At 37.0% G+C, this 18,490-nt stretch overlaps 1 protein-coding gene across 1 annotated transcript in view; it reads left to right on the top strand.

The window, feature by feature from the left end:
• LOC121370972 (ecto-NOX disulfide-thiol exchanger 2-like) overlaps window positions 1–13,266 on the top strand; it is a 40,481-nt gene extending 27,215 nt beyond the window's left edge. Inside the window, exons 8-12 of the mRNA XM_041496544.1 lie at window positions 1,071–1,191; window positions 7,439–7,599; window positions 8,377–8,523; window positions 9,853–10,006; window positions 11,119–13,266. Coding sequence (XP_041352478.1) covers window positions 1,071–1,191; window positions 7,439–7,599; window positions 8,377–8,523; window positions 9,853–10,006; window positions 11,119–11,339 — 804 coding nt within the window. The 3' untranslated portion in view covers window positions 11,340–13,266. The remainder of the gene's footprint in view (window positions 1–1,070; window positions 1,192–7,438; window positions 7,600–8,376; window positions 8,524–9,852; window positions 10,007–11,118) is intronic.
• The last annotated feature ends 5,224 nt before the right edge of the window (window positions 13,267–18,490 follow it).

Below are 18,490 nucleotides of genomic sequence, written 5' to 3'. Positions count from 1 at the left end.
CATTTAGAATATATCATTAACTTATTTTTATTTTATTCAAGTATAACAACAATGTTTTTGATTGTTCAAAATGAAACTGCATTAAACATCTTTACTTGTCCACTGGACAACCATGGTGGTACATTTTACATGTCCAAACAGACTTTCACTTGTCAGGACAAATGGACAAGACTTGGTGCTTATTTTGAACACTGTATGCATTACTTTAGTGAAAAATGGGGCTAGCTCTGGCACTTGCCAAATTCACCAATTGCTAATTTCAAAAACAAATAGCAAATTTTATTTTAATTTCGCAAAATAATTTCATATAATAATTGATATTTTGTTCCAAAATAACTGGGTTTCTGCTATTTTTTAAGTTTAATAGATATTTTTGTAAAATGTTCTGCTGATCCAGAGCTAAGCCCTGAGAAAAATATAGAATTTGGAGATTGCAGCTTTAACACAGTACAGTTACAGCATTAGAGGTGTATTTTTGTAAGTATTTCCTCATCAAATGATGTAGATGGTAAGAAAGGACTCCAGGTTTTCACTAGAATGGTCATCGCAGATGTCGGATTATGTTTATGATGCATTGGTATTATGGTAAATTACTCCTTAATTACTGGAAGCATTCAGGTAATGGTAATTGTTCAGCAGATAATCATTTTTCTTTTTCAGATATTAAAACATTGTTTTATTCTTGGAATAAACTTTGTGCATTATTTTCAGATATTAATATATTGCTTACATATTGGTATATATACACGTTTGTGTAATTTTTTCAGGGACTGCTTTTAATGGTTTGTCATATTTTTGTTGATTTAAAATGTCATTTCATTAACAACAATTTTTTATTATTATTTTTTTCAATCGAAGAGTTCAGATGTTTCTGCCTTGTTTTTCCCATTAAGTTGTGACAAATTTCTGACAGTGTGCTGATTTTTATCACTTATTAAGAATAATTAAGAATAATCCTTCAATTTCTTAAGGTAATTTTTAGAATTTTCTTTAAAATATGTTTGAAGTGATTGTCCTGCTCATGTATTTATTTCCATTAGATTTAGTATGTTTTTGGTTGGTTTTTTTAGGAAATCATTAAAATTCAGCAAGATGATTTCCTCAAAGATCGTCAAGAAGATGAGATGGATTTGTCTGATGGAGAAGGGGATGCAACTCCAGCAAAAAAACGCAAAGCAGACTCGGGCACTGGTGAGTATTATGGAAATACCAGATGTGTAATCGGCATGATATAGAAGATGAATATCACTTTATTTTAAAATGTCCATTGTGCAGAGAAACCTGTCTGGACCGGATCTTATATTTATCCGGTATTTAGAGGATCGCGTTTTAGAATACAGAGTTATTTCACTTGACATCGAATTTGTAACTCTGGACGAACATGTCCGATAATTGCCGAATGACTGACTAATAATAATGTCGCTATATCCCAATTTTGTTGTGTGTCTTTCTTATTTTTGAACTGACATTAAAACATAAATAAACTAATTCCACATGCCTGTCACTAGCCTGTGGTTGCAGAGACATTTTCGATCTTTCATAGCAAACTTCAGTGTGCGTATCATCTCATTTCTATGGCAGAAAAGAGAACATTTTCTGTTTGTATTTAGTGTATTAAGACACAAATTAACTCGTGTATATTTTACTCTGAATTATAGTTGTTAATCTCACTGTGTCAGTATTTCATTATCAAAGTGCACTGACCAAAAATCAAAGTAGGAAACTTATGAGCACATATTCTAATCTTTGCTAATTCTTTTAAATAAATCATTGCTACATGTTTTTTCAAATAGGTTTGTAACTTAATCCGTTTAATAAATATTGATAAAGACTTCCTTTTGATGTTGTTTTTATTCTGCTAAAGCATTCCTGCTAAATACAGCCCGTAATCTTTCTTTTATTATGACAAAAATATTATCTAACTTTTCTAAATTCCATATATAACTTAAACCATTCCTGCTGAGTTCCTGTCTGATATGTGTTAACCAACTGTCTTCATATTGCTGCATTTCTACATAAAGAGCCTGTAAACTGTTGTACTGAGTATCATAATTTATCCTATAACTTACCCATGATATCCATGTCATAAACCCATGTGATAATTTAGTGTATCAACCCGGTTAATAATGGTATGCAAATTTAAAGGTATATGCAGATTTGCAAGGTGTTTAGGCCAACAAAAAAAAAGAAGTTTGTTTCAGGTAACATGGCCCAAAAAAGTAGGGTAGGTAGGTAGGATTTTTTTTTTTTTTTTTTTTTAAATTTTTTTTTTTTTAGTTCAAAGAAAGGTTACCCTACCTTAAATGTGTTTGCCAGAGAAAAACTCAGTCTCAAGATGAAAGACATGAAGGCAAGCTGTCTGAAAGATCTTAGTTTATTCTTTGCAGCCTGAGAGAAATAAAAACAATCTCACTGTCAATGTCAGTTTTAAGTTTCACATGCCATTTTCAAAAGACAGGGGAAAAAAAGAAGTTCAAACTATTCCTTTCACCAATAAAAGTCAGTAGATGACTGCACAGAAACTTCACAGCTTTGTCCAGTTTTGTCAGAGGATGACAGCACAAATTTGTCCAAGTTGGTCAATAGATGTTTGCACAAAAAGTTCACAGATTTATCTAGCCCGAGTACTCTGACTGTAAGAGAGCTAGACGGACATTTGGACATAAATACGCTCTCATTACAGTCAGAGACCAACCTAAGTATTTTTTTGGCAATTCCTGACTACCAAACGGTTGGCAAAGATTCCCGCTCTAATACCACAACAATCCTATATTTGACGTCAAATACCTTTGCATCGATCATTTTCGAGTTAACTGATACAAAAAAATCCACATATTAATCACTAATACACATACTACAGAAAGAAATCCGACAGCACCCACATTCAGCTACGCTTCGTGACACCCCGTCACCACAATTACAAAGCTCGGCGATCTATTTCGGGCTAAGGCGTTCCCTGTGGGACGGACTTATAGTTTTAATGTTTATTAGACGTCTCTGACTGTAATGAGAGTGTATTTATGTCCAAATGTCCGTCTAGCTCTCTTACAGTCAGAGTACTCGGGCTAAGATTTATCCAGTCAGTAGATGACTGCACAAAAACTTCACAGATTTGTCCAACTTGTATTGGAAATAACAAAACAATACTAATTTTGTGTGCAATTTACAAATCAATCGACTTAGAAATGAATAACTTGTAGTAAATTTCATAGTAATAAAAAAGGCGTTCCTAACCCGAGTACTCTGACTGTAAGAGAGCTAGACGGACATTTGGACATAAATAATGAGAGCGTGTTTATGTTCAAATGTCCGTCTAGCTCTCTTACAGTCAGAGTACTCGGGCTAAGGCATTCCCTGTGGGACGGACTTATAGTTTTAATGTTTATTAGCCTATTGAACGGACCCATGCTAAAATCACTCAAATTAATTTATTCCCAATTAACTGAAACACTGAAATAAATGTGAACTGTTTAATGTTTGTGGTTATTCTTGAATATTCTCTTTATTTAATTATTACCCATGCTCAGCAGTTTATAGGCCTATCTACATCACTGGCGTAGGAAGCGGCATCGATGGTTTATATATACTACTCAAAAGAATTTAAGGGTCAGACGATATTTTCGACATTATTTTCTGAATGTCAATTATATTAGCTAGACCATAATGTCACCATAATGGTATTGTTCCATTTTGACGAAAGTGGGTCTAAGCAACCCATAAATGAATTAAAATCCACTGTCATTGACACTGTCGACTAGTTCTAATGGCGAAAACATGCTTACATTTGCACGTAAATTAGGGCGAAAGCGAAAGGTCTGCTAAGTGCCCATAACTTGCTTTTTCACAAAGCACTTCATTTGCACGCTTTGCACGTGTATTCCATGTTCCCAATGCTGAATTTCCGTATAACTGGAGCTTGCGTTCGTGTACGATGCACACTCCAAATTCGACAATGGTACGACTTCAACTGACTATCGAAGATCGAGGAAGGGCTATTGCTTGGCTTCAGGATGGCAATACGCAAAGAAATGTTGCTCTGAGACTTGGTGTCAGTCAGAGTGTCGTTGGCCGACTGTGGCAACGGTACCAAGCAACGAATTCTGTTCGAAATCGTCCACGTTCGGGAAGACCCCGAAGCACTACAAATAGAGAGGACCGCTACATCACCAATGTGGCTCTACGTCAACGCACAACCACTGCACGCCGATTACGTGACAATCTGCGGACTGCGACTGGGACTGGAACTCGAGTGTATGATTAAACCATACGCAATCGTCTGAGAGCCAATAATCTACGCTGCCGTCGCCAGGCTGTTTGACCACCACTCCTACCACGTCACAGAACGGCCAGACGTCACTGGTGCAAGCTTCATCTGCGGTGGCAACGTGTTCAGTGGGGTCGAGTGATGTTCACTGATGAGTCCAGGTTTAGTCTCCAGTTCAACGACGGTCGGGTTCGTGTCTACAGACGTCCTGGGGAGCGCTTTGCTGACGTTAACGTTAGACAACGTCACCGGTTCGGTGGTGGCAGCGTCATGGTGTGGGGCGGCATCTCTATCCACCACAGGACCCCCCTCTATGTGGTGGATGGCAATCTGAATGGAATCCGCTATCTGAATGAGATTATCCGGGCGTTGGTTCTCCCAGGCCTTCAGCAGATTGGCGGCGGGGCAGTTCTGCAGGATGACAATGCCAGACCCCACCGCACCAGGGTGGTAACGGACTTTCTCAGACAATAAGGTATCGCCAGGATGGATTGGCCAGCATATTCGCCTGACTTGGCCCCAATAGAGCACGCCTGGGACGAATTAGGCAGGAGAGTTCGGGATAACCATGCCCCTCCAGCCAACCTTCATGATCTGGGTCAACTTCTTATGGCAGAGTGGCAGGCCATTCCCCAAGAGTTCTTCAGACGTGTGATCAACAGCATGAGGCAACGATGTGTCGAGTGTATTCGCGCCAGGGGTGGATTCACACACTATTAAACGAATGTTCTAATGCCTAAAATCCATGTTTGACAACCTTCAACTTTGACAGCATGTCATGTGACTTTCTTGTATACAGTGACGTTTATTTGTGTTTTTTTGTAAATATGGAACAATAAATAAAAAAATTGGTGTAGTTTACATCATCAATCTAATACACTCTGAAACTTATTTGGTTATAAATTTTTGACCCTTAAATTCTTTTGAGTAGTATATTAATTTTATACGTGTGTGTACCCACCCACCCCACTTTTTGATATCTTCCTACAGGCTACACCCGTGTATATTAACAAATTCTGGGTACTAGGCCTAAGCAGTAGCCAACAACGAAAATTGTACCAAGTCTTCTTCAAATGACCTTCACCTTTGCATGTGGAAAAAACGCGATGACTTGTAGTCTGTGCATGTGGTATCGAGAAATCCTTTATTGTTTTGTTGAGAATGCACGTTGTTGTTTTTGGAAAATAAACCTACAATGTATGAGATGACTGGAGTTACGATAATACGATATATTTTCCTCTATAGGCCTACAGTATTTAGCAGTTTGTAATAAAAGCCGTTTAATCGCCACACACGTTACCGTACTGTCATGCGATCTCGTGTGTCACCAATTACCGTGGTACCTAATAAGAGCACATGTTATTAACAGTGTTCTACACTTGGTTTTATAACTTACTCTTCTTTGGCTAGTGGACACACAAAATTTACTAGCCAAGCTTAAAATTTTTCTCGCCACAGTGCGACACTACTCATTTTGTATCATTTATGAATGTGTTGTAAGTATCTGGATTGTTTTCGCCAAATTACTAAAATCAACGACGAGTTCCGAATTGTACCGACAATTAATACGGAATTCACAGTGATCAATCGGACAACTTCGTAAATAGTGAAATGTTCCGACTGCACAATGATGTCAACAAATTTTATTTGTTTTTGCTGCTAGGACTCTGAACGCACATGGCAAATAATTTAATACTTAGACGTTTTTGGAGTCAGTCGCCAGATGGCGACTATAATAAATTCAATCGGTCGCCACGCCAACATTTTGGTCACATTGGTGACCATTTTGGTCGCAACGTAGAACATTGGTTAATGATTCCAATTTCAGTGGGGGTGTATAAAAACCAATTGCTGCTGCCCCCCCCCCCCCCCCCCCCACGCACAAACACCCCTCAACCTCCATTTAACACACACACTAACGTTATCCTACTTGAGTACTTCTGTCGTCTGCTTTGTTGATCCGTGACCACAACTTCTCTGTGTGCTTCCCCCCACCCCACCCCACCCCAGCAGAAAAAAAAAAGTTCAGGGTCGGTGGCAAAATTTAGGGTCGGTCAGGTGACCGGAAACAAACCATTTTTTTTGTTTGCCTTAGGTAATAATGTGTGGCTGTGAATGGGTCACTTGCTTACAAGCCAACAAGACCTGTATACCAGAGCGTAAAGTTTTTATAAGATTTAGTTAAAATATGTGACGTCAAACTAATTTGTGCTAATCGTGATGACATAGTATTACAGATGGAGGCGACTTTAGTACTGTGATTTACTAAAAATCTCATTAAAATGTTATTTTAGAAGTATTATAGGATAAATAGAATTCGCTACTCGTAATTTTTAATGTGTAAAATATCAACCTCGTCTAGTTAATTGATATTTGTCTCGGCAGAACCTGAACAAATACCGATTAACATAGACTCGGTTGATACTTTCCATATTAACCATTAGACTACTGGATTAATTTTTAACAAAAACCACGTTGAGTGGGTACAAGTTTATAATTTTTACTCACATACATTCACTTAAATGTTTTATAAATACATGAAATAAAGTTCATATATGAATCGGTAAGTATTATTTTTGTGGGTTTTTTTGTAATTTTTATTATATTTAGATCATCTAATGGTGATTCAAATTAGGCAAAAAATTGAAAAAGTTACGTTTACTTACGGGCATTTGTGGCCAGCTGTCCAGTATTTATGTCCATTATTCCCGATAACAGTGGTTTTCTGACCAGAATTTTTTTTTAAACCCGAACTAACGATTCATATTGCAATATTTGGTAATTTTCGTTGTTGGTAAAACGATCAAATTTATTATCAAATTAGCTGTCACAATCAGCTATTGATCCCTGAAAATGACTGTGACGTGCCGTCATTGTTGTCAAGCGAAAATACTTGCCGAAAACCACTTTTTGAACTCAAAATTTCAAGGTATTTTCAATTGAAAAAATCAAAACAAAAGACCATTTTCAAAAAAAATCTTTTTTCTTTTATTATATTTTATTATTCCATTTCCGGTGAGTGTCGTGTGCAAAGCGGCGGGAAATATGAATTGGGGAATGCACTATATACAGTATACAGTATGTTGACGGACGTGACGTCTGGCGAGATATCTCGCCTGCAGTACTCAGGTTAAAAAAAAATCCTCGTGATGAATCCTCCATTTCTGTTTTCAGAATCTCTGAACAACCTGAAGGATGAGAACGACATTCTGCGCTGTCAGATGGAGGCGTTTAAGAACGAGGTGGACTTTGTGAAGGAGGAGTCGAAGAGTGTGATGGTGGAGAAAGACAAACAGATCAAAGCCTTACAGAACGCTCTGCAGGGCATGCAGCAGGTGGGTTTCAGTAAAGAGGAAAGCACGTGAAAGTCATGAGCGTAAGGGGCAGGAGAAAAACCTCAAATTCGGGCAAAACGTATACAGATATTCAGGCAAAATGTGCTAATCTGTGACTTTCTTATCATATATTTCCATCATTCTACCCTCAAAATTAGTTGTAATCCATTTAAAAATGCTTAGTGATTCGTTTGCAACCCTATATAGCTGTTTGGCAGTAATGCTAATATGAATAAATCTTGTTATCCAGATTTGGACATTTTTGTTTATTTCGGGCAAATGCCAGCCTGCTCGCCTACGAAAATGGAAATACTTATGCCTATGATGAAAGTACAGTACGAGATGTTACATTTTGATGGGCTTCTAGACTTTTATAAAAATCCACTAGCCATGGGATCAGTGATTTTAAAAATGTACTAGCCATGATTAAAAACTCACTAGCCTTACTTTAAATAAATACAATTTTACTAATAGTAATAATCAGATATGTCACTTAAAGAGGGAAATAGAGCTTAAAAATCCTTAGATTGGAGGTGGAAAGAGGGGGAAGGAGATTCATATTTACAAAATATATAAATGCAGCATTTGACAAGGTTTTTTTTCCAGTAGCCGTCGGGCTAGTTATAGTAGTTATTTACTAGCCCAACACTGAATGTCACTAGCCATAGGAGTGGGGCTACCATAATCTAGAAGCCGTAATATTTGTATTAGTAGCTATATAGTGTGGCCATTTTTATGTCTTTGGGGTAATGTTGTGTATGTTTGTGTTACTTCCAGCAACTGATAAATTCGCAGAGGCAGATGAAACTGTCGGAAGAAAAGGCTCTACAGAAGGAGAAGGAGCTGAGACAGAAGGATCTGTCGTCTCACAGTCTAGACAAAGAGACCACACAGGAGAATGGCAACGACACCGATAATGAAAAGGTACAACTAAAAGACAGACATTCATTCTCAGGGTTAGGGTTAGGGTCTGTCGTCTCACAGTCTAGACAAAGAGACCACACAGGAGAATGGCAACGACACCGATAATGAAAAGGTACAACTAAAAGACAGACATTCATTCTCAGGGTTAGGGTTAGGATCTGTCGTGTCATAGCCTAGACAGACAGACCATGCAGGAGAACGGCTACGACACCCGACACTGAAAAGGTAGGGTTAGCAGGGTTTCTGCAAGAGGCTAAAAAAAATCTGTTTGCGGATTTTCTTTTTTTAAGTTGCCTTTTGACAAAATTAATGACTCTTTATCATTACCGTATGATTCTCTTAACCCTAACCCTAAACGTAACCCATTTTCTTTCTGGGGTTGCATTCAATTGCATATGTATTTCTGGTAGAAACCCTTTTTAGGGTTAGGATCTATCTTCTCACAACCTGGACAAACAAACCACACAGGAGAATGGCAACGACACTGATAATGAAAAGATACAACTTAAAGACAGAAATTTATTCTCATACATAGCCTGACCTCAGACAGTGTGGCATTTTCCACCGACTCCTATGGACTGACACAAACATCCCAACATCCAATCAAATGATTAGAATCTTCTGTTGTGTCGAGGGCATTCTGTTCTAGTCAAATGATAGCTACTTCCTTTCTTTCTTTCTTTCTTCCTTCCTTCCTTCCTTCCTTTTGTGTAGACATTTGTCTGCTTTGAGAGTGGGATGTAGCCCAGTGGTAAAGCACTCGCTGATGCATGGTCGGTCTGTGAGCGATCCCTGTCGGTTAGTCCATTGGGTTATTTCTCGTTCCAGCCAGTGCATCACGACTGATATATCAAAGACCATGATATATACTATCCTGTCTATGGGATGATGCATATAAAAGATCCTTTGCTACTAATGGAAAAATTTACCAGATTTCCTTTCGAAGACTGTCAAAATTACCATATGTTTGACATCCAATAGCCTATGATTAATGAAACGATGTGCTCTAGTGGTGTCTTTTGCTTGTATTTTAGTCCAGGCCCTTTAACACTGTTTTTACATAATTATGGTATATAATTTTGTTTTTAATTTAAATAATCATGTGATTATTCTTAACTTTGTTTGACATTCAATAGCCAATGTGTTATTCATTCATTTAGTCATTAATTTCAAGCCATTCAGTGCTTAGTGTTTATTTTGGACATATTTTCAGTGGTTTAATTTTGTTTTGAACAGGATGCCCAAGTTTTGAACACCTACTACTAATGTGTCATTATATTAATGTTCCTCACTTCGCTAAACAAATTGTGTATTTATTTTGTTTCACAGACAGGTGACAACAGCTCCGATAAGAAAGACTCGTCGACCCCGTCAGCAAGTGCCTCTCCAACTGTGATGATTCCCGCACTCACTCTGATTAGCACGGACCCTATAGTCAGCAGTTCGGGCATCTCCCTCACGCAGAAAGAAGCCAGGATTCTGAGTATGTCATTAAAACATTGACCACACATAAAAAAAAGTCATCTCCCTCACGCAGAAAGAAGCCATGATTCTCAGTGTCATTTAAATATTTACCACACCTAAAAATAATTTGGATTGGTTTTCGGTTCCAGAGTTTAGCATTTACTAATGCCAAGCATGCACCTGCCTACAAGACTGTTGTAACTTCTATTGGTGCTATCTCATCACTTGATGCTAATCAAAAAGAGTAGACCATAGAGTGGTGGCTGCAGGTTTCCTCTCTAATTAATTATCTCTGTGGTCTTTAATGGTACGTCTGATACCATATAACCCTTGTTAAAATGTGTTGAGTGCGTCATTAAATAAAACCTTTTTTAGGCCTCTACCATTCCAACTGGAGGGGACTTTAGGTTTTATCTCTGTTCTGTCTTGTCTGTCTGTGTATGTCCCTCATAAATAATTTCGGATGTATTTTTTTTAGCAATGCCTCAAGATACTGAACTGACATTTTTATGTATAGGTTTGTCAAGCATTGTTATAGATAAAGTACATTTAGACAGCATTCTCAGTAATTCATATCAACACTAACCATATGTCTGACGCCATATAACCGTAAATAAAAATGTGTTGAGTGCGTCGTTAAATAAAACATTTCTTTCTTTCATATCAACAGAGTTTTATTTGTAAATTATTTTGCACATAATAACCATTAAAATTAACAGTTTACTTTAAAGGCGCAGACCTTGTTTTAGCCCATGAAAATGGACACTTAAGTTTAGTTAATATACAAACCTGTAACACATTTGGATAAAGTTACAACAGACTGAAGCAAGGGTCTGTGACATTGGAACGGTAAAATATCCTTCAAAACAGATAGAACTTGATGCCCTAACCGTTTCTTCTCAGACACACATGCGTTTTTAAAAATACGAAATATGCATTTTGTGATATTAAAAACACCTGGATGACCAGAAATACTTTGGATGTACGGAAATGGATAATCTAAACAATAAAATCTTAGTAATATCGATTTCAGTTATCAAAAACAGCTCTAATAGTAAAACATATGGTTTACAGTTTTTAAAAAATAGGGTATGTCACTTTTAAAAAAAAAAATTGAAAATTATTTTTCAGGTTTGGTCTGCTGTTTTCTTCACGTGCACCCGTTCGGTGCGACGATCGACTACCTGTGGTCGTACCTGAACCAGCTGGTCTCCGTGCGTGTCCGCGAGGTGGAGGACGTACTCGACAAACTGCCTAGTCTCTTTCAGCAGGAGCTGAAGGGATGTGGGGCACGACTCGAACGACGCTGGGTCTTCCAAGGATACGCTGACGCCGGGAACGCAGAATCATGAACAACACACAGACACCATGGCCATACCTAGCTTAATATCACTATGGAAGGGGGAGGGGAATTTATATATATATATATACATACAGTGAAATTCCTCTAAACCGGACACCCTCAGAACCAAGTAAAATGTCTGGTTTTAAGAGGTATTCGGTTTAGAGAGGCTAAGTTCTATATTGATTATTTAAAAAGGTCAGGATTTCTGGTTTTACAGAGGGGTGGTTTTGAGAGGTTTCACTGTGTATATATATATATATATATATTTTTTTTTTTTTTTTTTGAAAGCATCTCCAGTTGAACAAAAAGGTCATTTTTATATTAAAAGGCTACTTTTTTGATGATGCTTTTCAGGTGTGCTGTTGTACCCCTCCCCACGCTAGGAACGGCCCGGAAAAAAATTGCTACCAAAAATGTATTAACTTCAGTCTTGAGCAGATTTGTGGTGTTTATTTGGATTGTCACTGAGCAGAAGTTACATTTTCATTCATATTTAAGGTTATGTGTGTAACAGAATGCAAGAATAATTACCGTAAATTTGTGTGTAAAAAAAACTTGTCGTTTGTGACAAAAAAAACTGTGGGTTAATGGATCATTTGTATTGCCTTATTTGTGCTTTATTTAGTTGAAGTTAATTGATTTGCAAACAAATAATGCAGACATTAAAATATGAATAGCACAGTATGTTAGTACATGTACTTAAAAATGGATTGTGGTGAAGTAAAACCTTTTTAAAAGCTAGCCACATAAATCAATGCAATTGAACATCTAAGTGAAGATTTGATTCTGACAAATCATTTTAAAAATTGCCCCATGTCTTGTTTAAAAACAAAATCTGGGGCTGAATTTACCAAGCCTGTTTTTGTATTATATGCACGTAACTGGTACATACATTTACAGTGCTTAAACACCTGCATTTAAGAAAAATGGGCTCTGTAAATTTGACCCTGAAATTCGTTGATGATAAGTTATGATAAATTTATACGATATAGTTTTGATACCTGCAGTATTCTTTAACGTTCCTGCTGTATTTTGGACACCATTTCAATCTACTCGAATGTTTACATTATTTCAGTAGACTGGTTAGTTTTTTGTTAACCGGTATGTGTTGATGGCAACATGACTTTTCTGTAAATGTGTAACATGTGTTTGCAGCTATTACAAATACTAGGATAACGAGAAACATTGGGATTGCCAAAATGGATCATTTATGCAAGAAGTGTAAGGTATCTGTGAAACAGCTGTAATAGGCCATAAAAAAATATTCTTTGCTTAAAAACTAGGGTCAGTGCCTTTAAGAATGATAGCTGCTGTAACTTGACCTAATTCAGTTATTTGAAATTATGAATCATCATGTGTGAGGGAGACAATTAATAGTTAATAAATTAGTTGTTTTTCTTTTTCAAATATGGCCGCAGAAATTTCTTTTTGAGGGACAGTTACACCTATGTTCTCCCGTTAATTCAGTTCAAGGGTGTGCAGAGCATCGTGCCCCCACGCTGAGGTTCATTTGTTCCAATCAGAAGGAAATAAGTGTAACAATGTAATTGTAGTGAAAATATATTCCATGAAATCTAAACGCTGCTGTAGACGTTTGCATACAACAAAATTTGCTTCAATCAAACATGTTTGGTGGGAGTCATTTCAGTCGCAGGCATAAAAAATCTCATCAAATGTACCATTTTTTATGCATGCAACTAAAAGTTCACATTGTTGCAAAGGTCTGCACCAGGCTCAAAGAGACTGTCCTGATTTTGTGACTCTTGTAAGATGTTTCAAGCTAGAAGAGCCTTTTTAACAACATGGAGTAGGACGTAGCCCAGTGGTAAAGCGTTCGTCTGATGCATGGTCGGTCTGGAATCAGTCCCCATTGGTGGACCCATTGGGCTATTTCTCATTCCAGATGACTGGTATATCAAAGGCTGTTGTATGTCCAAATCCTGTCTATGGGATGGTGCGTATAAAAGATCCATTGCTATTAATGGAATAATGTAGCAGGTTTCCTCTCTAAGACAATGTAAGAAAAGTTACAAAATGTTTGATATCCAGTAGTCCATGATTAGTAAATGAATGGTCTCTAGTGGTGGTGTTAAATAAAAACAAACTTAACTTTTTAACAACTAATATTACACTTGCAGTGTATATGTTTGATTTTAAATATGGGTGTCTGTATTTTCATTGAGTTTCTGATCATCCTAATGTTTGTAGTAACTGAAACAAGATTTTTATTCTCTTAATTTTGTATGTACAGAAAAAAAACCCCACATTTATATATTGGGAAATAAAAAGAAGCTTACGCTATTACAAAGAAATATGATGATCAGAAACAAGATATTATTTTAGTCATTAAAGGGACAGACACTAGTTTCAACTCGTGAAAATTAACAGTAAGTTTAATTAATCTACAAACTGCACATTTGGATATAGTTACAATTTAGTCTGTGACATTGAAATGGTCAAATACCCTCAAAAAATATACTAAAACTTGACTCCATAACCGTTAATTCTCAGACACGTGCATTTTTAAAAATATGAGAAATGCATTTTGTGATATTAAAAACACCAGGATGACCAAAACATTTTAAATGTACGGAAATTGATAAGCTAAACCATAAAATCCAAGTAAATTATGATTTCAGTTATCCAAAACGGCTCAAATAGTCAAAAATATACCTTAGTGTTTAGTAGTGTTTAAAAACTAGGGTATGTCCCTTTAATACTCTATTAGTGGGATCTAGCTGTCGACAGTTGCTCACCTGAGGTGCTTTGATCACAGGATTGAACTTCGTTGATGGACCCATTCTCCGATTTAAAAAAAAAAAAAAATTGTCATCCCAACTAGTTCCCTATGGTATATGACTGGTATATCAAAGGCTGTGGTATGTGTTATCCTTCCTGTGGGAAAATGCATATAAAAGATCTCTTCTAATGAACAAATGTAGCAGGTTTTCTCTCATTACAAAAAGTCGAGATTACCAAATGTTTGACACCCAATAGCCGATGATTAATAAATCAATGTACTCTAGTGGTGTCGTTAAACAAAACAAACTTTTAGCTATTAGTCGGAAAGATCTTATCTTGGCAGTAAACTCAAAACTGTCCCTTTAAGAAATTGCAGATAATATGTAGGCTATAAATCGGTATCACGGGAGACGAAGTACTTGAGATGTGACATTATCCCTGGTTATTTGAAGGAAAATGTTTCCCATCACAACATTTTTGAAGAGCGATTTATTATTTTGCTGAATTGTTTTGCCTTTCATCTTCACCGTGTTCGAAGAAGGAAAAAAACCCTGTTTAGATATGCTTGCTGTATCGATGTGGACTTGAATTTGGTTTGTATGAGCAAAAGTGTATGTATCATACTCTTTAGCATAATCGTTATTGTCTTTTCTTCTTCTTTTTTCTTTACTTTTTTTTCATATTGTTTGGCGACTGAACATTTTGTTTTAGAAATGATATTACAACTCGGACAAACAAACAAATCATCATATTGTCGGCTTGAAAGTCAAAACCTTGTAAATCAAATTTCAGAGAAAATTACCTGAGAGGTTATTCATTGACTATTTAATCCCAGAGGAGGGGTGGAGGGGTTTTCATGTACAGTGTGTATTGAAAGGTGGTTCAGTATATAAATTTCCAAAAAGAATTTCCTGTGCTGTAAATAAAACCAGTTAAACCATGGGGGTTTCCTCTCTAAGACTATATGTCAGAATTACCTGTTTGACATCCAATAGCCGATGATTGATAAATCACTGTTAAACAAAACAAACCGTTTTTATTATTGCAGTTATTACCCTGATTAAGGCTGCAACAGCAGAAATAAGCCGCCTTATGTGTCCTCATAATCCGGGAATGTCATTAGATTTTGTGATTTTAAAATGTTCTTGAATTTTATGGGGTTTTTTTTTTCAAGTTTAAGAACCTTGCTTTATATATGGCATGCTCTAAGACCTGGACCGTATTGATGGGAGGATTCTATACAGGGGAGACCTTTATCCATGGATTCATAGTGTATAACAGAGATTGGTCTTTGTGATATTACAGACCGTGAATCACAAAAACACAACCTCTATTAAAAAGAGCAACCACATTGGTGCCATTTTGTGTTGTGCTTGAAAAGTTCAAACATTTCATATATGAGGTTTTACTTTTAAGCCTACGGTATACTGCATTATTCTCATCATCATCATCATCATCGTCATCATCATCTTTGAAGTAATGTCCTGAACCAGTTATTATGTCACAGTGACATTACTTGGTCAAGATGTTTTGCATTGTGGATTTTGTATGTACCAGGTAAGCTACAGTTACGTCACAATAGAGAGGTTTCGCACTAACACCATTCCAGTTCCTGTTACGGATAACACTTGTAGGGAAGGGGAGAGGGTATGTAACCCCCACCACATGCTGTGTATATATTTTATTTATATATATATATATATATATATATATATATACATGTGTGTCCACCCACTTTTTGGCACCTTCTTAAGCCATTGGATAATGATAACAGACCGAGTTTACAAAGCCCGTTTCAGGGCTCGAACTTAAGAATTTGTCTCCCACAGCATTTTTTAAAAAGAAATATCATTGGTCAAACAGCCCACCGATGGCAGTTTTGGGCCTGCCTATGGCAGTTATTTTTTAAATTAACATTTGCAGAAAATAAATATGACTGAAAGGTTATTTTGCTGTATTTAAACATTTCAAATGTGAAAATTTTAAATATTGGCAGATAATGTACACCAGGTGTATATATTTTGCCATTGTTGAGGAGTTTTACCGACAGCACAGAAGTGTCATGGGTAATGCTCTTTACCTACGGCAATTTATATCGGCGACACCAATTGCCATCGTTAAGTTTGAGCCCTGCTGTTTATGTCTTGCATGCATGTAACTACATTTATTTACAGTACCTAACCACTTGCATTTACGAAAAACACACTTGGTGAATTTGGCCCAATGTTATTCAGTAACCGTATTAATAGTTTAGCCAGTTTCTCAGCACGGTTTGTGACTTAAAGATTGCGGCATTCTCAGAAGTGTTATTTATTTATTTATTCTTTTTAGTTCCTTACCGGTTCAACCGTAGGGGACTACAGGTTTTGTCTCTGTCCATGGCGATTTATTCATTTTTCAGTTATAACCCTTGAACTCTGAAGACAAGAAAATTTGTTGAGCTCGGTGGGGACGTATATCTCTCTTCTTTAGATTGTATATTAGTCACAGAATTTGTTGCATGTAGCAGGCTTTAAGAAGCCAGTGAAGCCAGTGAAGTTGCTGTGACGTCACCCAACCTCACTCAAAGTGGCGACCTATCTCTGTCTGTAATGGTGACCTATTTCCATCTGCAACAGTGACCTATCTCCGCCTGCAACGGTGACCTATCTCCGCCTGCAACGGTGACCTATCTCCGCCTGTAACAGTAACGTGTGGTTGAGAAACCTCTCTAGTAACATCATTTGGTTGAGATGTTTTGAATGATCATGGATTTGCAGTTTGTGTCACATTGACATGACATTACATGGTTGAGATGTTTTGCACCATCCATTTTGCATATAAGCCACAGTTGCTGTCACATTGACATCACTCAGTTGTTTTTGCAAGATGGATGTTTTTGCATGTAGACTACAAACACGTTTGTAAAATTACATTGATTATGTTAACATATGCGTATTTGTGTCAGACACCCAAGAAAAAGATTTTATTTGTGTATCCATGTATTTTTGTACGATTTGAGGCTGTTTTAGAATTAATTACTTGGGGAGGTGCGATTTTGTTTTAATCCGCACAGAATGGGATCTAGCTCAGTCAGCAGAGCGTTCTCTTCAAGCGCTTGGGTCCTAGGATCAATCCTCGGTGGACCCTTTAAGTTTTCCCCGTCCCAACCAGTGTCGCACGACTGGTATATCAAAGGCTATAGTAAGAGAAAGTAAGAGATCCCTTGCTGCTAATGAAACAGCGTAGTGGGTTTCTTCTGAAGACGTTTCAGAATTACAGAAGTCAGACATCCAAAAGCTCGTGATTAATTCATCTATGTGCTTTAGTGGGGTCATTCGGGTTGGGACGTAGCCCAGTGGTAAAGTGCTCGACTGATGCAAGGTTAGTCTAGGATTAATCCCAGTTAGTTGGCCCGTTTGGGACGTTTCTCGTTCCAGTCAGTGCACCATGACTGGCATGTGCTATCCTGTCCATGCAAGGTTAGTCTAGGATTAATCCCAGTTAGTTGGCCCGTTTGGGACGTTTCTCGTTCCAGTCCGTGCACCATGACTGGCATGTGCTATCCTGTCCGAGATGGTGCATATAAAAGATCCTTTGCTACTAATGGTTTCCCCTCTTAAGACTAAATGTTTGACATCCAGTAGCTGATAATAAATAAATGTGCTCTAGTGGTGTTGTTAAACAAAACAAACTAATATATACCCACCAGGCATAAAATATATTAGGGCGCCTCTCCCCCACCCACCCCCATGTCATCAATTTTGAAACAGCTCAGAATTAACGTTGTCAACATATTGCTGACATCTTCAGGAAAATTCTAAATCTGGAACGAATGTTTAGTCGATGAAAAAAACTGTTGGCCATTGTTCAACAAATTGCCAAATAAAAGTTTAAATTGAGGACTGGTTTGTCATATATTTAAAATAGCACCAACATGTTTTAAAAGTATTTGTTGTATATTGTGTGTTTGAATCTTGCTGCATACTTTTAATACAACCGTTGAGGTAATGTTAAAAATATTACAGACGTTGATATAACCAATTGCTAAAAGGAAGTTTAACAGAGTTCTTACACTTGGGGGGTGGGAGGAACCCCCCATAAAATTCAAGTATATTTCCAGGACATTTTTTTTTTTTTTTCCAGGACATGAAATGTTCAATGAATGAATGTTTTTATAACAAATTGTTGTCTGAATTTAGACAGGCTATGAGGACAACAAAAGTAAAGATGCAAAAAAATAAACCACCAAATGTTTTGCCTAAAATTCCAGGACACAATAAAATTTAATGCTTTTTCCAGGACTGGATTTTAAAATCACAAAATTCGAGGAAATTACAGGATTTTTAAGACGCAATAGAACCCTGTTTAAGTTTTGATTTTCTACATTCACAGTTTTTGACACATTACAAAAGAAAACACTGCTACTGGTATCAA

This window comes from Gigantopelta aegis, chromosome 1 (genome assembly GCF_016097555.1).
Source record: "Gigantopelta aegis isolate Gae_Host chromosome 1, Gae_host_genome, whole genome shotgun sequence".
NCBI lineage: Eukaryota > Metazoa > Mollusca > Gastropoda > Neomphalida > Peltospiridae > Gigantopelta > Gigantopelta aegis.
The sequence above is the reverse complement of the archived record's forward strand: the minus strand, read 5'-3'. Positions and strand labels throughout refer to the sequence as shown.